The 22935-nt window shown below is 39.3% G+C and overlaps 1 protein-coding gene and 1 non-coding gene across 4 annotated transcripts in view; one reads left to right on the top strand and one right to left on the bottom strand.

Moving 5' to 3' along the window:
* The window catches only part of NEMF (nuclear export mediator factor), a 79443-nt gene that overhangs the window by 54898 nt on the left and 1610 nt on the right, over positions 1 to 22935 (bottom strand). For all 3 annotated transcript variants that reach the window (XM_007537746.3, XM_060175055.1, XM_060175054.1), the window contains exons 4-14: positions 19330 to 19455; positions 15216 to 15364; positions 11862 to 11929; positions 9428 to 9514; positions 5518 to 5591; positions 4253 to 4323; positions 4099 to 4174; positions 3436 to 3498; positions 1579 to 1656; positions 1282 to 1490; positions 852 to 1043 (exon numbers count right to left, since the gene is read on the bottom strand). In XM_007537746.3, the coding sequence (XP_007537808.1) occupies positions 852 to 1043; positions 1282 to 1490; positions 1579 to 1656; positions 3436 to 3498; positions 4099 to 4174; positions 4253 to 4323; positions 5518 to 5591; positions 9428 to 9514; positions 11862 to 11929; positions 15216 to 15364; positions 19330 to 19455 (1193 nt within the window). The remainder of the gene's footprint in view (positions 1 to 851; positions 1044 to 1281; positions 1491 to 1578; positions 1657 to 3435; positions 3499 to 4098; positions 4175 to 4252; positions 4324 to 5517; positions 5592 to 9427; positions 9515 to 11861; positions 11930 to 15215; positions 15365 to 19329; positions 19456 to 22935) is intronic.
* LOC132533568 (U6 spliceosomal RNA) lies at positions 12238 to 12344 on the top strand. The gene has a single exon (XR_009545432.1). It is a non-coding gene; the product is annotated as a U6 spliceosomal RNA (small nuclear RNA).

The following is a 22935-nucleotide window of genomic DNA, read 5'->3' as shown; positions in this document are numbered from 1 at the left end:
GAGTGAGAACCAGAGCATCACTCTAACATATGCACTTCAGTCTAGCCACTGTGCCACAAAACTAGATTTCTAAAAATTATTTTCACCCATAAATTTACACAGGCAAAAATAATGATCATTCTTTTTTTTTTTTTTTCCTCCAGGGTTATTGCTGGGCTCGGTGCCTGCACCATGAATCCACTGCTCCTGGAGGCCATTTTTCCCCTTTTATTGCCCTTGTTGTTGTAGCCTCATTGTGGTTATTATTATTGCCATTGTTGATGTTGTTCATTGTTGGATAGGACAGAGAGAAATGGAGAGAGGAGGGGAAGACAGAGAGGGGGAGAGAAAGACAGACACCTGCAGACCTGCTTTACCGCCTATGAAGTGACTCCCCTGCAGGTGGGGAGCCGGGGGCTCGAACTGGGATCCTTACGCGGGTCCCTGCGCTTTGCGCCACCTGCTCTTAACCCAGTACGCCACCGCCCGACCCCCCATTCTTTTTTTTTTATAATACTTATTTATTCATTTGCCCTTTTTGTTGCCTTTGTTGTTTTTATTGTTGTAGTTGTTGTTATTGATGTCTTTGTTGTTGGATAGAACAGAGAGAAATGGAAAGAGGGGAAGACAGAGGGGGAGAGCAAGACAGACACCTGCAGACCTGCTTCACCACCTGTGAAGTGACTCCTCTGCAGGTGGAGAACTGGGGGCTTGAACCGGAATCCTTACACTGGTCCTTGCGCTTTGCGCCACCTGCGCTTAACCGCTGTGCTATTGCCCAACTCCCAATAATGATCATTCTTATCAATAATACCTTCATTGATGTATTGCAGATACTTTACCTAAAATTTTCATTTAAATTTAAGACTTACTTTTTGGCATTAGCATATGCTGACAGGCTAAGATCAACATCAACAAGTAATGGCTTATTTTTCTGAGGCTTCTGCAGTAGTTTGTTCTTTTGTTTTTTCTTTTTTCCTTTTGGTAGTTCAGTTTCATTTTTTTCAACATTGATGTCAACATCAATATCATCCTCTTCCTCCTCTGATAACAAGTATGGATTTCTATTAAAAATATCCAATAGCATTTCACTAACGTCAATGATATCACTTTTTTATTTTCAACTTTTTACTCAATGAAAATATTAATTTACAAAATTTAAACAGTTGCTTGCTTTAAGGTAAATTGTTCTTTTCTATCTCCAAGGATAAACTTAAAAATGGAAAGAAAATAACATTTTAAATGAATACAGTAAACAGCAAAAACACAAGCATTAACTGCTTAACCAAGATTCAAACTTACCGTAGCAGCATTGTAACATGATTTGTTTGTAATTTCAATTCTTTGATAGCATTTGCAACAGGATCTCCTTGAGCTTGTGCTTCTTTCACGATTATCCCAATTTCTGTCCAGTCTATTTGGTTAGCTAAAGCACTTCGAACTACCTGAATGGCTCTGTCAACTATTTGCAGATTCATTTCTATGAGCTCTCCTTTCAGTTTGTCTATTTCCTTAAGAAATAAGCCAAAAACATTTACTGTAATACCATTTAATGCCACCATTTAAAAAAAAAAAATCACAAAAAGTTAAATATAATACCTGGGCCTGCTGGAGAGCTTCTAATCTGTTTTCATGATCCTTTCGGACATTATCTAATTTCTTCAATGCTTGTTTTTCCTTTTGTTGACAAACAGATTTTTTAAAATTTAGGTTTCTTCAACTTCCTATACCTTCTCTCTTTTACTGAAACTCACTATTCCATATATGCCCTTCTTTTCTCCTCAGTATTGTTCCCTAGCTAGCAGGGAGTTTACCATTGCTTAATTTCAGGGCCTACTCTACAGCAAAGTGTTTCATGATCCAAAATTATCTCTCTTATCCATCTACTTCCCACCACTACAAATGAAGATATTTTGATTACAAGATACACTCACTTTGAGATATTCTCCTTAAATACCTCCCTTGAATAATACAAGTAGGCAGTATTCAAGATATTTTTACATAAAGCATAAAGATAAAGTCTGAGGGAAAAGTACTCCCTTAACAGGAAATTCTGTGAAGCTTTCCATTGCTATAATGAAACAAATCATTTGAGGATACAAGCATGCCTCACCTTCTCACTGTATTTTCCATTTAGAGAATAACTGGGAGGGTGAGGGTAGACAGCATAATGGTTATGCAAAGAGACTCTCATGCCTGAGGCTCCAAAGATCCAGGTTCAATCCTGTGAACCACCATAACCCAGAGCTGAGCAGTGCTCTCGTTAAAAAAAAAAAAAAAAAAAGAAGGGGGAGTCGGGCGGTAGTGCAGCGGTTAAGCACAGGTGGCGCGAAGCACAAGGACGCTGTAAGGATCCTGGTTAGAGCCCCCGGCGCCCCATCTGCAGGGTCACTTCACAAGTGGTGAAGCAGGTCTGTAGGTGTCTATCTTTCTCTCCCCGTCTTCTCCTCTTCTCTCCATTTCTCTCTGTCCTAACGGCGACATCCATAACAACAACAATAATAACAAAAACAAGGGCAACGAAAGGAAAAATAAATAAATAAAAAAGAAGGGTGCTCTTGGAGGTGGTGCAGTGGATAAAGCATTGGACTCTCAAGCATGAAGTCCCAAGTTCAATCCCCAGCAGCACAAGTACCAGAGTGATATCTGGTATCTGGTTCTTTCTTTCTCCTCCTATCTTCTCTCATAAATAAATAAATACATCTAAACAAAAAAATTCAGGAAAAACAGAATTTTAAAAAAGGGGAGAGGTTTGGTGGCACAAGCTTTTTCTTTTTTAAAGAATTTACTTATTTATTCCTGAGAAAGATAGGCAGAGAGAGAAAGAACCAGATATCACTCTGGTACATGTGCTGCTGGGGATTGAACTCAGGACCTCATGGTTTAGAATCCAGTGCTTTATCCACTGTGCCACCTCCTGGACCACGATGGTGGCAAACTCAATTGAGTATACATGTTACCATGCACAAGGACCTGGGTTTAAGTCCTTGACCCACACATGCAAGGGGGAAGCTTCCCTAGTGGTGAAGCAGTAGTTTGGGTCTTCGCCACCCACCCCCACCCCCCCCGAAATCTTAAGCTTTATTCAGGATAATTGAGAGCACACACATGCTGGAGTACATGTGGGCAGTGAAAGAGAAAGAAAGAGAGAGGGAGCACATATTGAGGCTTCCAGCTTGGCAGAGAGAGCGCTTTCTCACTCTCTATCTCCCTTTTCCCTCTGTTTGTGGCTAGTGGATAAATAAAATTGAGAGAGAGAGTGAGAGAGCTAGAGAGAGAGAGAATAGCTAGCATACCCGTGGACAAATGAAAGGATACTTTTCAACATCTCAATAAACTATGAGATCAGAACATTCCCATACTATTTCAGAAAAGTTACCCATTCTAGTATGAAAGTTTCAGCTACCCAGGAAACCATGCTAGGACTAGATACAAATGTTTTAAATAATAGCATACCTGTTGTAAAGCTTTTATATCTATTTTCTGACCTTCTATCTTGGAATAAAATTCATCCACAGCCTTAGTTTAAAAAACAAAAACAATAAGCAAGGTGAAAAACAATTTGTAGCTCAACTTGCATACAAATGTTTTAAAGTTCATTTTATCTCATAACAACATTAACAGAAGTTGAACATATCTCCAGCCAATGTACTGTATCGGTGAATAGTCAAGAATCAAATTAATGTCAAAATTTTGGTCCTTCATCTTAAAATAAAGTGGCAGCAAGTGTTTCCAACAATTTACATCTATGACTGCATTGATTTTTAGTGTCAAATTCATAGTGATTTAAAGTATTTTCCATTTCTCAACCTATGTTAAGTGGCTATTAAGTTTAAAACTCTTATCATGTAGGGGCCAGGTAGTGGGGCCAGGTGGTAGCACACCTGGTAGAGGTACACACATGTTACAATGCACAAGGAGCTGGGTTTGAGCCCTCTCACTACCCGCAGGGGGAAAGTTTTGTGAGTGGTGAAGCAGTGCTGCAGGTGTCTCTCTCCTCTATCACCGTCTTCCCTCTCAATTTCTGGCTGTCTCTATCCAATAAATAAAGATAAAATAAAACAAAACAAACAAACAAAACTCATGTGAAATAGTCAAAAAACGGAATTGATGACTCACCTTGTCAAATGATTCAAATTCTATATATGGACATTGTGAATGTTGCGAAAACAAGAAAGGATGAAATTCTTCATACCTGTAAAACATTTATTACATACTACTCAAGAACAGTGATAAACAGCCAAAGCAAAGTGATTCAAGTTGACATGCTTACGTGAGTATGTCTTCAGTTGGCTTATCTACTTCTAGGCTTGGTTTTCTTTCTCTTTTCTGAATGATATAACCCTTAAAAAAAAATGCAGCATTACAGATCATTTCTATTCATACTTAAGATTTATTTTTCAGACTGATAGTACTTTCATTGACTTATGTTTCCCTCTACAGTCAACAAAATAGCACACTTGGATAGTGTATTGCTTTGCACAACCCAGGTTTGAGCCTGGCCCCCACCACACTGACGAAAGCTTTGGTGCTATGGTTTCTTTTCCTTTCTCTTCCAATACATAAATATCTGAGGGAAAAAAAAATTGGGCAGGGGAGATAATATAAAAGTTATGTAAAAGACTCCCATGCTTGAGGCAGCAGAGGTACCAAGTCCAATCCTTAAACCAGCATAAGCCAGAGTTGAATAAACTCTGCTCTGATAAAAAGAGAAAAAGGGAAGACTAGAGTGGTGAAGATCCAGTAAAGAAAAAAAAAAAAAAATGAAATAAAGTGTTCCTATTTATCTAAGAGAAATTTACAAATTCCTTAAACTTTCAATATTGACTTGATCTAGTCCTTTCTATTAAAGCCAAGGAAGAAAACAAAACCTACAAATCAATAGCAATTCCAAAAAATCTGGGAGGCGGGTAAAGATAGCATAATGGTTATGCAAAGAGACTCACATGCCTGAGGCTTCAAAGTCCCAGGTTCAAGCCCCCACACCACCATAAGCCAGAGCTGAGCAGTGCTCTGGTAAAAAAAAAAAAAAATCAATAACAACAACAAATACAACATATTATAGAAGTTAACTTTATAAATTTAACAAAAAATTAACAAATATTAGTTCTTTAATGAACATTAAATTATGAAAGTATAACAGCCTGGGAAGTAGCATGAGTATGGAATAGCTCTGGAATCTCAAGCATGAGTTTTAAGGTTGATCCCTGGCATCATTGCATGTGCCAGAGTGATAATCTGGTTTTTTCTTTTTCATGAATAAATAAATCTAGATAAGGGGCTGGGTGGTGGTGCACCTGGTTGAGCACATGTTACATATAATGCACAAGGACCCAGGTTCAATGCACAAGTGGCCAAGCAGGGCTGCAGGTGTCTCTCTGACTCTCTCCCTCTCTATCTCCCCCCCCATCCTCTTGATTTCTGGATATTTCTATCCAATAAATAAACAAAAAGATAATAACAAATTAAAAAAATAAATCTAGAGAAATAAATTCTGAAAGTCTAAATAAGTAAGACCATAATAACATACAGTAATACCTTTCCACTGAAGCTGGATGTTGCCTTCATATAGTCTTCTGCTTTCTGCAGACAAATAAGCACTTTTTCAATATCTAGTACGGAAATAAAAAAGAGAAAAAGAAGTGTCAATAACTATTATCAAACAACTATATAGGAAACAGAAAAACACTTTTGAAATAAATATTCAAGAAAGTCAGATGGCTACTTCGTGTTTTTAAATTTTTTAAAAATATTTTATTTATTAGTGAGAGGGATAGGAGGAGAGAGAAAGAACCAGACATCACTCTGGTACATGTGTTGCTGGGGATTGAACTTGGGACCTCATGCTTGAGAGTCCAATACTTTATCCATTGCGCCACCTCCCGGACCACTATTTCATGTTTCTTATCAATATATGTATATGAATGTGTTCTTGCAAACTAGTTATCTCAATCACTTTTTTTTTCCCTCCAGGCTTATTGCTGGGCTCCGTGCCTGCACCATGAATCCACCGCTCCTGGAGGCCATCTTTTCCCCCTTCTGTTGCTCTTCTTGTTGTAGCGTTGTTGTGGTTATTATTATTGCCATTGCTGATGTTGATAGTTGTTGGACAGGACAGAGAGAAATGGAGAGAGGAGGGGAAGACAGAGAGGGGGAGAGAAAGACAGACACCTGCAGACCTGCTTCACCACCTGCGAAGCGACTCCCCCGTAGGTGGGGAGCCGGGGGCCTGAAGCGGGATCCCTATGCCTATCCTTGTGCTTTGCGCGACGTGCACCTAACCCACTGCACCACCGCCCAACCCCCTCAATCACTTTTATTGAATAGAATTTTCACCTATTCTGAAAGAAACTTTGTTTACATGCTAAATTTTCATATTAAAAAATAATAAAGGGGGGGCTGGGCAGTAGCGCAGCGGGTTAAGTGTACATGGCAGCAAAGCCAAAGGAATAACGCAAGGATCCTGGTTTGAGCCCTCCCACCTGCAGGGGGGTCGCTTCACAAGCGGTGAAGCAGGTCTATCTTTCTCTCGCCCCTCTCTGTCTTCCCGTCCTTTCCTGATTTTTCTCTGTCCTATCCAACAACAATGATAGCAATAACAACAATAAACAACAAAGGCAACAAAAGGGGAAAAAAAAAGCCTCCAGGAACAGTGGATTTGTAGTGCAGGCACTGAGCCCCAGCAATAACCCTGGAGACATAATAATAATAATAACAGTAATAATAATAGTGGGAGAGAAAGCATAGTGGTTATGCAAAAGAGTTTCATGTCTGGAGTTCCAAGGTCTTAAAATTGAGGTTTCTGTTCAATCCATGGTACTATTCCATAAACCAGAATTGAGTAGTGCTCTGGCAAGAATAAATAAATAACAATAAAGCTTTACTTTTAAAAGAGTTTTCTTAACACAAGTAGAACCTGAACTGGAGTTAGTGTATTGCACCAAAGTGAGAATACAGGTCCAAAAAGGATGACAGAGGAACTTGTTGGGTTTGTATTGTTATATGGAAAACTGGGAAATGTTATGCAAGTACAAACTATTGTATTTACTGTTGAATGTAAAACATTAATTCCCCAATAAAGAAATTAAAAGAAAAAGAAAAAAAATCCTTGAAAGACAAATAGTAAGATATTCACACAGTTGTTTCACGCTGTTGGCCTTATGATCCACAGTGAAGGTAAGAAGATGAAAAAAGAGGATTAGTCACCCACTCCCCCAATGTCAATCATGGATAGTCAGCATCAAGTTTCAGAAGGACACATGGAATACGCTACCTTGCCTTCCCTGGGCAGACAACCTCACCAATACACCTGGACTAGGCAAAGAGAGACAGGCTGGGAGTATGGATCCACCTGCCAACACCCATGTTCAGCAGAGAAGCAATTCCAGAAGCCAGATCTTCCACCTCCTGCACCCCATAATAACCCCATAATGGGTCCATACTCCCAGAGGGATAAAGAATAAGGAAGCTTTCAAAGGGGATATGGAATTCTGGTGATGGGAATTGTGTGGAATTGTACCCCTCTTATCTTATCCTATGATCTTGTTGATATTTTTTACATTTGAATAAAGTTTTAAAAAAGTAAAAATAAGTGGTCCAGGAGGTGGTGCAGTGACTAAGGAACTAGACTCTCAAGCATGAGGTCCTGAGTTCAATCCCTGGCAGCACATGTACCAGAGTGATGTCTGGCTCTTTCTCTCCTATCTTTCTCATTAATAAAATAAATAAAATCATTAAAAAAATAAAATAAAATAAAAAAGTTTTCTTATTTATTTATTTATTGGATAGAGACAGTAACATGTTAACTCTACCATGTATACCACCATCTGGTTCCCAAATTATATTTTCAGCAGGGAAGGAAAACACAAATGATGGGGACCAGGTGGTGGTGCACTTGGTTAAGCACACATATTACCAAGTGCAAGGACCAGGATTCAAGATTCCGCTCCCCACCTGCAGGGTGGATACTTCCCAAGTACTGAAACAGGTCTGGAGGTGTCTTTCTTTCCTTCTCTCAATATCTCTCTGTCCTATCTAATAAAGATAAAAAGAAAAAAAACAAAAACAAATAGTACAAGGTAACTCAGAAGATACGTAATACAGAGGGATGTAAATCACCATTTAAAATTTTTATAGTCAGAGCACTACTCAGCTCAGGTTTATGGTGGTGTTGTTTAGGATTGAACATGGGACCTTGAAGCCTCAGTCATAAAAGTCTTTTTTTTTTAATTAATTTTTAAAAATATTTATTTATTAGATAGAGACAGTCAGAAATAGAGAGAGAAGGGGGTGCCAGAGTGGGGGAGAGACAGAGAGACACCTGCAGCCCTGCTTCACCACTTGTGAAGCTTTCCCTCTGCAGGTGGGGACCAGGAACTCGAACCTGGGTCCTTGCGCACTGTAGCATGTGCGCTCAACCAGGTGCGCCACCACCCGGCCCTTTGAAAGTCTTTTGTATAACTACTATGCTATCTCTCCAGCCCCACCACATTTTTAAACTAAATAGATTTTTTAAAAAAATATTTATTTATTCCCTTTTGTTCCCTTGTTGTTGTTATTGTTGTCGTCATTGTTGGATAGGACAGAGAGAAATGGAGAGAAGAGGGGAAGACAAAGATGGGGAGAGAAAGATAGACACCTGCAGACCTGCTTCACTGCCTGTGAAGCGACTCCCCTACAGGTGGGGAGCCGGGGGCTCGAACCAGGATCCTTATGCTGATCCCTGAGCTTTGCACCACCTGCGCTTAACCTACTGTGCTACCGCCTGACTCCCTAAATCAGTTTTTTTAAAAGTATTTTATTTATTTATTTACATTTTTTAGAGAGCTGCAGCGAGAGAAAGACACAGTGAGAGACACCAGAACCCTGCTCAGCTCTGGCTTATGGTGGTGCGGGGAACTGAACCTGGGACTTCAGAGCCTCAGGCAGGAGAGTCTCTTTGCATAACCATTATGCTATCTAGTCCCACTAAATCAAATATTTTTAATTGTCATGAGGACTGTGGGGTTCAGTGCCTGCACAATTAATCCACTTCTCTCAGCAGCCACTCTTTTTTTTTTTTTTTTTTTTACCAGAGCACTGCTCAGCTCTGGTTTATGGTGGTGGTGTGGGAGGATTGAACCTGGGACTCTGAGGTACAGCCACTTTTTAAAAATCGACAGAGAAATTGAAAGGTAAGGGGGAGACAGAGATTGAGAGAGAGAGAGAGAGACCTACAGCACTTCTTTGTCACTCCTGAAGCTCCACCATAATTTCCAGGTGGTGGTGGGGGCCCTGAAACTGGGTCTCTGCACATGTAACATTCCCTGACCCCACCCACATTAAAAAAATTATTGACAAATCAAAATATGAACCTCAATCTAAAATAAACCTAGAAGGAACTTAATTTTTTTCATTCTTTCAAAAGGAAGATAAGCAAAGTAGAAGTATTTGTTCTATGTAGACATACCTTTACTTTCAAACTTCTCATCCACTTTGACATTACCAGAGAATCCATTTTCTATAAGACAGTGTTCAATGAGAGCTGGTCCATAAGCTACAAAACCAGACGGTAGGGAATTATATTGTATTGTACTGTACTTTTTAGTATTTTTCCATGAAAGTTGAAATTTAAATATAATACAAACTTATATTTCAATATAAATGTTCTATATAACAAAAGTCAATGAGTAGGACAATTTACTTATATTAAGTTGTCATTAGAAATACCTAAAATGGGGAGTTGGGTAGTGGCGCAGCAGGTTAAGCACACATGGCACAAAGCTCAAGGACCAGGGTAAGGATCACGGTTTGAGCCCCCGGCTACCCACCTGCAGGGGAGTAGCTTCACAAGTGGTGAAGCAGGTCTATCTGCAGGTGTCTATCTTTCTCTCGCCGTTTTCCCCTCCTCTCTCCATTTCTCTCTGTCCTATCCAACAACAACGAACGACATCAATAACCACAACAATGTTAAACAACAAGGGCAACAAAAGGGAAAAAATATATATATATCTGAAATGGGAGTCGGGTGGTAGCGCAGCAGTTAAGCGCAGGTTTTGCAAAGTGCAAGGACTGGAGCAAGGATCCCAGTTCGAGCCTGGGCTCCCACCTGCAGGGGTGTCACTTTATAGGTGGTGAAGCAGGTCTGCAGGTGTCTCTCTTTCTCTTCCCCTTTCTATCTTCCCTTCCTCTCTCCATTTCTCTCTGTCCTATCCAACAACGACATCAACAACAACAATAAAAACAACAGCAACAAAAGGGAAAATAAATAATAAAAAAATTTAAAAAATAAAAAGAAATAACTGAAATGCTTACAGAAATCTGAATACAGAATAAAATTGTGGAAGTCAGTGAAAAGTTATAGGAATTTAACGGAATTAAGCAAAGATAAAACATTATTATAAACCAAAAATACAAGGTTAGTTTAGCACCCAGAAGTTGGCCAATGTAATAAACTATATTAATAAAGAAATAATAGTGGTCTGGGAAGTGGCGCAGTGGTAAAGCTTTGGACTCTCAAGCATGAGGTCCCAAGTTTGATCCCCGGCAGCACATGTGCCAGAGTGATGTCCGGTTCTTTCTCTCTTCCTCCTATCTTTCTCATAAATAAGTGAAATAAAAAATAAAATTCAAACTTAGACAAATTTTATGGGTATTATACTAACAGTTGGAAAGTTCTAAAGATAGTATTTAAGCTGCATTCTAGTTTCATAGAAGAGTAACTCCCTAATGCTCAGAAATAAAAGGGCAGATGCCTGCACCATGTCCTCTCCAAATTACTTAGCATAGTGTTGTTTTTCTCAAGTTAAAAATTAGAGGGCACACCCCATTAATTACACATACCACCAAGCACAAGGACCAGGGTTCAAGCCCCCTGCTCCCACCTGCAGGGGGATCCTTCACAAGTGGTGAAGCAGCATGTCTGCAGGTGTGTTTCTCTCTCTCTCTCTCTCGATACCCTTCTTCCCCCCTTAAATTCCCTCTGTCCTGTCAAATAAAATAGAAAAAAAAATAGTTTATTGGATTATATTTATCCTAGATGTCAAAAGTACCTGGCAGATTCTGAGATGTCTTGAGATCTACAAATAAAATAAACAACAACAACAACAAAGAGCTAAGTGGTAGTTAAAAGGAAGATTCATAACTAGGGGAAAAAGGTTTTCTCAGAATACTTCAGTTAGCACAAAAGTGTGAAATATCACTCTTGGTTTGCATAACTATTATTTAAAAAAAAAAGCCTAGCAGCTAGAGTGCTTTTTGTTTGTTTTCTGCTTTTTACCAGAGCACTATTCTGTTGGTCTGCTTCTAAATTCTGCTTCTAAGACCCCTTCTGTTGCATTGCTTGAGGCTGTGGTCTATTTACATCATTGTTTTCACTGGTTTACTCCCCACTGGTTCACGCGCTATTTTTCCTTCTCCCCACCCCCTATCCTACATGCTTCCTCTTCCTGACACTTCCGCCTCAGGAGATATAAAAGACAGGGCTTTCTAATGAAGATTAGAAGAGATTAGATTGTTGAACTGCATCCCATATTAATAAAGACTGAACTTACTATATTATTATTATATATTTTATATTTATTTTATTATTTATTATGTTTATATTATTATTATTATATGCATCCCATATAATAAATAAAGATTGAACTGCGTTCCCAACTCAACCATGAGTCCCTGGTCGTCTGTCTCCCACCCGCGAAGCTAGACCAGCACTATTCAGCTCTGGCTTATGATAGTGTGAGGGATTGAACCTGGTTCTTTAGAGCCTCAGGCATGAGAGTTTCTCTTCATAACCATTGTGCAAAGTATCCCCACCCCTAAAGGTACAGTTTTATGTAGTATAATAAACTCTTCTTTTCTTGAAAATATCACAATTTCATTATTCTGTATGTGTGGTTACTCACGAAGTAGTGGGTTAAGAACTCTCTTCAACAGTTCACCCTTAGGAGCATTGGTTATAATTTCTGTCAATCTGTGAAACAAAGTTGATACATTTTACTAGCTTGTATTTAATAAACCTTATAATGATAACTCACTCAAAGTATTTTTACATGCATCAATTGACCTGATCTTCACAATAATCTAGAATATAAAATTATTTCAGGAAATGAATCTAAAACATACCAGAGGAAGCCAGGCACTGTTTCTCTTATCTGAGAGAGAAGAGGGGAAAAAAAGAAAGGCACCTGGAAGTAGTAATAGACTTAGAAAGGAAGTGAAGAAAATAAAAAAAAAGGGCTGTTGAGAAAATGGGAGAAAAAAAAAAAAACTATGTACAGAGTGCTTGCTTCGGCAGCACATATACTAAAATTGGAACAATACAGAGAAGATTAGCATGGCCCCTGCGCAAGGATGATACTCAAATTTGTGAAGCATTCCACATTTTTAAAAGGGAATAAATAAATAAATATGTATAGTTAGTTAGTTATAGAATCATCCCATATTATATTGGTGACATTGGGAGACTTACTGCAGTTTCCAGTGGAAGAGTGGGGACACTAATACTGGGAACTGTGTGGAATTATACTCCTACTACGTTACAATTTTGTAATGTAAATCAGTATTAAATCACTAATAAAATATAAAATTTAAATACTTAGAGGAAAATATTGGCAGAACTTTTTTCTGCATAAATTTTAAAGACATTTTCAATGAAACAAATCCAATTACAAAGAAGACTAAGGCAAATATAAACCTATGGGACTACATCAAATTAAAAAGCTTCTTCACAGCAAAAGAAACCACTACCCAAACCAAGAGACCCCTCACAGAATGGGAGAAGATCTTTACATGCCATACATCAGATAAGAGTTTAATAACCAACATATATAAAGAGCTTGCCAGACTCAACAACAAGACAACAAATAACCCCATCCAAAAATGGGGGGAGGACATGGACAGAATATTCACCACAGAAGAGATCCAAAAGGCCGAGAAACACATGAAAAAATGCTCCAAGTCTCTGATTGTCAGAGAAATGCAAATAAAGACAACAATGAGACACCACTTCACTCCTGTGAGAATGTCATACATCAGAAAAGGTAACAGCAGCAAATGCTGGAGAGGGTGTGGGGTCAAAGGAACCCTCCTGCACTGCTGGTGGGAATGTCAATTGGTCCAACCTCTGTGGAGAACAGTCTGGAGAACTCTCAGAAGGCTAGAAATGGACCTACCCTACAACCCTGCAATTCCTCTCCTGGGGATATATCCTAAGGAACCCAACACATCCATCCAAAAAGATCTGTGTACACATATGTTCTTGGCAGCACAATTTGTAATAGCCAAAACCTGGAAGCAACCCAGGTGTCCAACAACAGATGAGTGGCTGAGCAAGTTGTGGTATAGAGACACAATGGAATACTACTCAGCTGTAAAAAACGGTGACTTCACCGTTTTCAGCCGATCTTGGATGGACCTTGAAAACATCATGTTGAGTGAAATAAGTCAGAAACAGAAGGATGAATATGGGATGATCTCACTCTCAGGCAGAAGTTGAAAAACAAGATCAGAAAAGAAAACACAAGTAGAACCTGAAATGGAATTGGCATATTGCACCCAAGTAAAAGACTCTGGGGTGGGTGGGTAGGGAGAATACAGGTCCATGAAGGATGATAAATGACATAGTGGGGGTTGTATTGTTAAATGGGAATCTGGGGAATGTTATGCATGTACAAACTATTGTATTTACTGTTGAATGTAAAACATTAATTCCCCAATAAAGAAATAAATTTTTAAAAATTCCCCAATAAAGAAATTAAAAAAATATATATATATCTAATTTGAAAGAATTAAAAAATAATTACTTCATCTTATACATAAGAAAATCATAAAAGCAATTTCTCGAGGTCAATAGGTTCTTGAATAGCAGACTGAGATTTAAACCAGATTTTCTAGGGAAAAATCAATACTTTTTCAACTAAGTCATATGGCTTATCATCAATAGGATATGAAAGAGATTATTATAACAGTCAGGCAAACGCTAGAAGAAGAAGAATTATAACAGTCAAATATCTGTGGTGGCTGTTGACATACCAAGACCTAAAATATTAACACCTAAAAAGAATGCTGTAAGTTACTACGGTCACCAGATCAGCAGTATCAACATTACTCAAGAAATTCCTGGGGTGCTAGATAAGATATACTGAATCAGAAACTCAGAATGGAGGTGGTGACAATAACCTATGTTTCATCAAAGCCTCTGAGTGACTCTCAAGCATACTAAATTTTGAGAATCACTGCTGCAGACTACTACTAATCAGCAAAACCTTCCAGCCAGACTAGCTACAATCAGCACTTTATTTCATCTTATCTTACCCAAATCAGAATTTCTCTTTTTTTTGTTTATTTTTTTCTAAATTTTTTCTATATTTATTTTATCTTTTGTTGCCCTTGTTGTTTTTCATTGTTATAGTTACTATTGTTGTTATTGATGTCATTGCTAGATAGGACAGAAAGAAATGGAAAGAGGAGGGGAAGACAGAGGGGGAGAGAAAGATAGACACCTGCAGATCTGCTTCAACACCTGTGAAGCGACCCCCCTGCAGCTGGGGAGCCAGGGGCTAGAACCAGAATCCTTATGCTGCTTTGTGCCACGTGTGCTTAACCTGCTGCGCTACCACACAACTCCCAGAATTTCTCTTTTTGCACTCTCTTCAACAACTGTCTGCTCACAGGATAGCTAATAAAACCTTTTACTTATACAAGATAACACAAACACTTGAAGTTAAAACTTTAATATTAAAATGATATAATTTGCTACCTAAATAAGACTTAATTGCTTATGTGAACATTTATATAGTTGAAGCAGATCCCATTTGTTTTACCAAAGTAAACAAAATATTTATTTATTTTTATTTTGGAGAGACAGAAATTGAGAGGGGAGGGGGAGAGAGAGAGAAAGAGAGAGAGAGAGAGATCTACAATACTGTTTCACCACTCATGAAGCTGCAGGCAGACGTTAGGGACTTGAATCCAGGTCCTTATGCACTATAATATGTACACTCTACTAGGTGTGCCATTGCCCAGTATCACAATGTGATGGGATTTTTCACTCTTTTTAAAAAAAAATTTATTGATTTTTAATTTATCATTTATTGGATAGAGACAAATTGAGAATAATGTGGGAGACACAGAGGAAGAAAGAGACACCTGCATCCAACCCCCATCCAATCCTCCCCCCTCCCCCACATCTCCACTTTCTAACATATGGTCTATTTTATCTTTCAGTATGAAATCAGTTTACAAGTAAAACATGTTACCTTTCCAAGGAAAGTAAAGGTTCAGCAGCTCTAGCATGATCAACTGGATAGCGTTCTCGAACTGCAAATTTAACATCGTCTGACTCATCAGTTCGAAATCGTAGGATATTTAAAATTGAGTACTCATAATCTGTAAGAACAATGTTCCCCTGTAATAAAACAAAATAAAATATAGCTTATGGTTTTCCCAAACTATCCTTGAAATTTCTTTTTCTAAAAGATTTACTTGTTTATATGATAGAGAGATGGGATTGCAGAAAGTTAGAAAAAGAGTGAAATGGCCATTGAGGCTTCCTTCAGTCAGTGGAGTGAAAGAGCATTGAGGCTTCCTTCAGCATGGAGACTTCCTTCAGTCAGGGCTCAAACCGGGGCTGTACACATGGCAGAATAGCACACCATCAAAGTGAACTATCTCTCTCTGCCTCTATCTTAAAAAAAGAAAAGGGGAGTTGGGCAGTAACACAGCAGGTTAAGCACACGTGGCACAAAGCAGCAAAGATCGGAGTAAGGATCCCGGTTCGAGTCTCTAGCTCCCCACCTGCAGGGGAGTCACTTTACAGGCAGTCTTCTTCTTCTAGCATTTGCCCTTCTTCCGTAGCCAGTCAACAGCGTCAGGTTGAGCCTGATGTAAAGTTTCGAGACCTCCTTTGAATCTGGAGAGGTGGCAGTCGTTGACTATGTGGGTCCTAGTCTGTCTGGAGCCGCAGGGGCAGTTCGGGTCGTCTCTGGCTCCCCAGCGATGGAACATAGCGGCGCATGTTCGATAGCAATTGAGGAGGGCCCAATCATAACGTGCTAGGTCAAAGCCAACCCGGGTTGACGCTCGCAGGGGTCTGTGATGAGGTGTTTGTTCTTTACCTCAGCTGACTGCCAACTCTGTTTCCAAGAGTCTGGAACAGAGAAGTTCAGTGTAGGCGTAGGGGACCAGACTGGGTGACAAGACGTCAAGCGTTGGACAGGGTAGGCGAAGATATCCGTGTATATTGGCAGGTCCGGTGGAGCATAGACGTGGGAAATGAACTTAGATGATGCCGCATCCCGACGAATATCTGGCAGGGCGATGTTGCTAAGAACTGGCAGCCATGGAACCGGGGTGGAACAGATGGTTCCAGAAATTATCCTCATGGAGGAATATAATTTGGAATCCACCAAGTGGACATGGGGGCTACGGAACCATACTGGGGCACAGTATTCTGCAGTGGAATAGCATAATGCCAGAGATGATGATCGTAGTGTGGAAGTGCTCGCGCCCCATGAGGAACTGGCCAGTCTTGCAATGATGTTATTCCTCGCGCCCACCTTTGCTGCAGTTTTTATGAGATGTTTGTGAAATGACAGAGTGCGATTGAGAGTAACGCCAAGATAGACTGGCTGGGCTTCATGCCGGATTCTCGTATCGCCAAGCTGCACATTAAGCTCACGCGAGGCCGAGGCATGGTATAGATGGAAAACAGATGATACCGTTTTTGCAGTGCTAGGGATTAGTCGCCATTTTTTACAGTAATCAGATATCAGAGACATGTCTTTCGTGAATGTTTCCTCGAGGATGTTGAACTTGGATGCCTGAGCTGCACAGCAGATGTCATTGGCGTAGATGAACTTCCTTGAAGAAGTTTCTGGGAGGTCACTGATGTAAATATTAAATAGCGTAGGAGCCAGAACAGAGCCCTGGGGGAGGCCACTTGAAACAAGTCTACATCTGCTAGACTCATCACCCAGATGCACCCGGAATCTTCTGTTTTGGAGAAGAAACGATATAGTGTTGGCCACCCATGGAGGCAGGCATCTTGAGATCTTGACTAGGAGACCACGGTGCCAGACCGTGTCATAGGCTGCTGTGAGATCAACAAAGACAGCACCCGTCTTTAAATTCTTCTGGAATCCATTTTCAGTGTAAGTTAAGAGGGCCAGGGCTTGTTCGCAGGTAGATCTTCCTGGGCGGAAACCAGCTTGGGCGGGTGATAGGAATTTCTTTGTAAGAGGAGAAATACATGACAGAAGCAGCCTCTCAAGGAGTTTGTAACACACGGAGAGGAGAGAAATTGGTCTATAGCTGGCGGCCAGTGTTGGGTCTTTCTTTGGTTTCAAAACCGCTATTACCTTCGCACGACGCCAAACTTTGGGCATAGACTCAGATTCCAAGATGTGGGACAGGAATGAAGCGAGCCACTTCTTTGCCGCAGGGCCCAGGTTAAGAATGAGTTCTGGGGTGATGTTATCATAGCCAGCAGCCGTTCCCGGTTTAACCCTCTTCAAAGCGTCTTCCAGTTCAGACAGTGTAAAGGGAGAGAGTTTTGGAGATGGACAAGATAACCGGAAGTGGGATGACCACTCATGGGAAATTTCTCTTTTCTAGACTGGGTCGATCTTAGCACGTCCAACTTGAGTTAGGTGACTGGCCACTGAGTTTGCAGATACGGGAGGATGGGAGACGGGAGGGGGTTGGCTACCGGCACCCAGACTGTGAAGAAGCGTCCAGGCCTTCCTACTTGAGTGGGTGAAGTTCAGACTTTCCTTGAGTTGTTGCCAGCGGGCTTGGTGTGCTGCTTCACAGGCAGTGAAGCAGGTCTGCAGGTGCCTATCTTTCTCTCCCCTTCTCTGTCTTCCCCTCCTCTCTCCATTTCTCTCTTTCCTATCTAACAACAAGGACATCAAGAACAACAACAATAATATTACAACAATAAAACAAAGGCAAGAAAAGGGAATAAATATTTTTAAAAAATTAAAAAAAAATTAAGTAGTTAAATGGCCCAGAAGATGGTGCAATGGATGGGAGTGTTGGACTCTCAAGTATACGATTTCCATTTGAGTCCTGGCATCACATGTTTCAGAGATGTCCAGTTTTCTTCCTCATTAATCAATGCATCTTTAAAAAAATAGTCAAATCTATCAATACTATTTTCACTTTACACTTATAAGTCTTTCATCCCAATTTCATTCATATTTTTTGTTTCTTCTTCTTCTTCTTCTTCTCTTTCTTCTTTTTTGGCAGAGCTGAGGTCTTTGTCATGCAGTTTCATAGCTCCATTCACGTTTTTATTCAGAGAAAGATGGAGAGGGAGAGAGATCACAGTACTAGAGCTTCCTACATGATACTGGGTCTTGAACTGTAAGGTACATGTCCTACCCAGTAAATCATTTCAACTTCATTAATCCTTCTTTCTTTCCCTTTGTTTCCTTTCCTTTCTTTTCTTTTCCTTTCCCTTCCATTCACCTCCCTCCCTACTCTTTTTTCTTTTTTGGATAGAGACAAAGAGAAATTGAAAGGGAATGGGGACAAGACACAGAGAGAAAGAGAGACATCTGGAGCACTGTTTCACCACTTGGGCAGCTTCCCTGTTGCAGGTGGGGGACTGAATCTGGACCTTACATATGGTAACATAATCAATAGCCCTGGTGCACCACCACCCAGATCTTATTTTATTTTATTTTACTTTAAAGAGGAAGAAACACCACAACACTGAAGCTTCTTTCAGTACTACAGTACTCCTATGTGGTGCCAGGGCTCAAACCTGAGTCTCACCTGGCAAAGCAGGCACTGTTCCAGATGATCGATCTCATCAGTCCCCAATTTTATTAATCTTATACATATTTTCACCTAGTAATTTTATGTTTTCAATAAATATATAGTCTTGATGCTAATGGAATTTATTTTGCTTATGTTCATGAAACATTTTCTAAACAGAATATGGTGAGCAATGGAGGAAATAAAAGCCAAAATGATGAGGCCATAACGCATCTTCTTCTTACAACTACTGACATGAAAACACTGCATCTCAATTGTTGCCATATATGTAACACTTGACTATATTTTGGTTGCACCTTGCTAGTGCTGATTATTACTAGGTTATGAGCATCCTAGTAAAGTACTAGACAATTTTTATTTTGTATATCTTTATCTCCTACATTCATATGCTACATTTTAAATGGCTATGGACCATCTGAATTGTGGTTTTCTAATAAAATAATAATTACTGGAAAATTATATTATGCAAGTGTGTCAATACTTTTAACTTAGAAAAAAATGTTCCTCACCTATGCTTTTATAGTTCCATTACATGAATAATTAACAATAATGAATTCTCCTTTATCCCATCCCCCAAACTTAACTTACCCTGTCATAGAGCTCAATGATTAAGTGATAAGCAGCTTCATTACTTCCAAACTGAAAATCGACAATTCTATCCACACCAAGCTGCTTTGCACTGACTAATCTCCGACTCTTTAAATGTTTTCGGCACTAGCAAGAGACAGAAAAAAATAGGCATTTATATAGTAAAGTTGATTCCTAATCATTAGTTTATGAATAAGTTTCTTCCTTTCATTAGCATGGAGGTGTTTAAATAGTAATAAATAAATACCATCATCATAAAAATAAAAGCTTACAAATGATAATCAGGGGAAAGCCACTTTGTTTTACATACACCCTATTTGCTAACTCTGAAACACATGAACATATAGAAACTTGATTATTTCTCTATTAGTAGCTTAAAGAAAACAACCTTCAGTTTATAACAGAAAATTATAGTTGCATTTCCAAAAATAAAAATGAAGAGCATGCTTTATCATGATACAATTTATCACATGCAACATATGTTTGGGTCATAGAATAATAACTGACCTTGCTTTTAAATTAGTTGTAAAGTGTTTAATATTGTCTGCTCCACCACATTTAGATTGACATACATTCCTAACTCATAAAGTTCTAAGACTTTTGTGCTTTATCTCCTATTCATATATCCTGATTTAGGGGTATTTACACATTTCCAGTATTATTTATCTCACTTTTACCTCACCTGTAAAATTGAAATAATATTTTATCATCATGTGTGAGCTATTAAAACAACTTAATGACATATATATTATTCATCTCTTTAAAAAGTGTTATACAAGCACAAAATGCAATTATTTTCTAAGGGCAATCCCTAACAGAACCATTTGTAATTAATAATAAGTAAATGAAACTTTTAAGAATTTGATTAATTAATCTTTTGGAAAACTTAAGTTTTTATAACTGTAGAATGTAGATGATACCTTCCTCATGAGTATAAATGAAATTTTTAAGAATTTGATAATTTTGTGACAGCCCCCCCCTTAAAGTAGATTTTATTTCTTTACTTAATTTGAATAGAGACAGAGAGAAATGGAGAGGGGAGAGAGAAATAGAGAGGGTGAGAGAGAGAGACACCTGCAGCACTGCTTCACCACTTGCATGTGGGAACCAGGGGCTGAAAACTGGGTCCTTGCACACTGTAATGTGTTTGCTTTAGCAGGAGTGCCACCACCCAGTCCCATGACAGCCCTTTTTTAGGAAACACTTAACCTTTCCTTACCTAACTTGCAACCCAAAACAGATTCTAAGTTGCAAAGTATAAGGTATCTTTTGTTGCCCTGGTTGCTTTTAACATTGTTGTGGCTATTATTATTGTAGTTATTGATGTTGTTGCAGTTGGATACATCTGAGAGAAATTGAGAGAGGAGGGGAAGACAAGAGAGGGGGAGATCCTCTCTCGATTTCTCTCTGTCCTATTCAACAACAGCATCAATGGCAACAACAGCGATAGCAGCAACAACAACAAAGGTAACAAAATGGGGGGTGGAATGAGCAGTGGATTCTAGTGCAGGCACTGAACCCCAGCGATAACCCCGGAGGCAGAAAAAAAAAAGAAAGAAAAGGAAAGCTTCCAGTGGAGGGGATGGGATATGGAACTCTGGTGGTGGGAAATGTGAATTTTACCACTCTTATCCCTATGGTTTTGTTGATATTTTCTATTTCTTGGTTTATAAATAAAATAAAAAATAAAAATAAAGAAAAAAAAAGAGAGGGGGAGAGAAGGGGAAAGACAGAGAAGAAAGGGGAAGACAGAGAGAGAGAGAGAAAAAAATAGACACCTGCAGACCTGTTTCACTGCCCATGAAGCGACCCCTCCTGCCAGTGGGGTGCTGGGGACTCAAACGGTATCCTTACACCGGTCCTTGCACTTCGCACCATGTACTTTTAACCTGCTGTGCTACTGCCCGGCCCCAAGGTTCTTTTCTGTAAAGCTTCTAATGAAATAATACACAACATCAAATAAATAAATTACTGAAGGAAAATGAGAAGAGGAAGAAGGGAATTAATATAAATGGAGCCCTAAGATGTGTCAGGCATTGTATTATGTGCTTTACATTACTTTAATTAATTCTTGCCAATCATGAAGAAGGTATTATCTGCATTCTAAAGTTATAAAAACTAAGGTCCAAAAACGTTAATTAACCTCTTTTTTTATTGAGAAGAGAGGGGGAGATAGAAGAGGGGGAGATAAGTGAAGGAAAGAGACAGAGAGACACTGTAACCCTGCTTCACCACTCATGAAGCTTTCCTCCTGGGTCCTTGCATACTGTTATGTGTGTGCTTAACCAGGTGTGCTACCACCTGGCCCCTTAATTAATCTCCAGTTTAAAAAACTACTCAGTAGCAAAGCCATTAACTCAAAATTACTCTAACATCTTTTCTCTATACTATATACTTTCAATATAGCTGTTATGTACATAAGCAAATGGGTGACATGCCCTCAAATGAAGTGTTTCAGTTTTAGTGACCAAAAAACAAAGATAAAAATGAGAAGCAGGGAGTCGGTAGTGCAGCAGGTTAAGAGCAGATGGCGCAAAGTGCAAGGACCAGAGTAAGGATCCCAGTTCGAGCCCACGGCTCCCCACCTGCAGGGGAGTCACTTTAAAGGCGGTGAAGCAGGTCTGCAGGTGTCTATCTTTCTCTCTCTCTCTCTGTCTTCCCCTCCTCTCTCCATTTCTCTCTGTCCTATCTAACAACAACATCAATAACAACAACAATAACTACAACAATAAAACAATAAGGGCAACAAAAAGGAATAAATATAAAAAAAGAAAAGCAAAAAGATGCAACATTATTTTTGTTATTGTTAATGGAGCTTTACTGCTCCAGGGTGATTTTTTCACATAGAAAAATAGAAAGAGGGAGTCAGGTGGTGGCGCAGCGGGGTAAGCACATGTGGTGCAAAGCACAAGGACCAGCATAAGGGTCCTGGTTTGAGCCCCTGACCCCCCACCTGGAGGGGAGTTGCTTCACAAGCAGTGAAGCAGGACTTCAGGTATCTGTCTTTCTCTCCCCCTGTCTTGCCCTCCTCTCTTCATTTCTCTCTGTCCTATCCAACAACAACAACAACAATGTTAAACAACAAGGGCAACAAAAGGGAAAACAAATAAATATTTAAAAATAACAATAATAATAATAATAAAAATAAAGATACCACAGCACCAAAGCTTCCTACAGTGTAGTGGGGGCTATGCTCAAACCTCAGCTACAGGCATGACCTAGCAAGCACACCATCCAAGTGAATTATCTTGCCAGTCCAATTTGCAATAACAGAAACAGATTAGTAACTCAAAAGTGAACAGAGGAAATGAGAGGACAAAATATAAGATAAGAATGGTAAGTTATGGAATATAAATTGAGGAATATAAATTGAGGAAATTAATAAGATGAGATGATTTGTCTCAAATGTCTTAAATATATTGGTCTGTTAGCGAATTGTTTTAGTAGTAAGAAGTGAATTATAGTTTTGACTATGGTGGAACATTACAAAAGTTTGAATTAGAATGGTGACAGTGAAACTGAAATATCTGGAGCACAGTGGGATGTGGAGGGTAACAGGGAGAGGTAAATCAGTAATTATTTTACTCATTCCAGCAACTATTAACA

Source organism: Erinaceus europaeus, chromosome 16 (assembly GCF_950295315.1).
Source record: "Erinaceus europaeus chromosome 16, mEriEur2.1, whole genome shotgun sequence".
In the NCBI taxonomy this organism is placed as follows: domain Eukaryota; kingdom Metazoa; phylum Chordata; class Mammalia; order Eulipotyphla; family Erinaceidae; genus Erinaceus; species Erinaceus europaeus.
The sequence above is the reverse complement of the archived record's forward strand: the minus strand, read 5'-3'. Positions and strand labels throughout refer to the sequence as shown.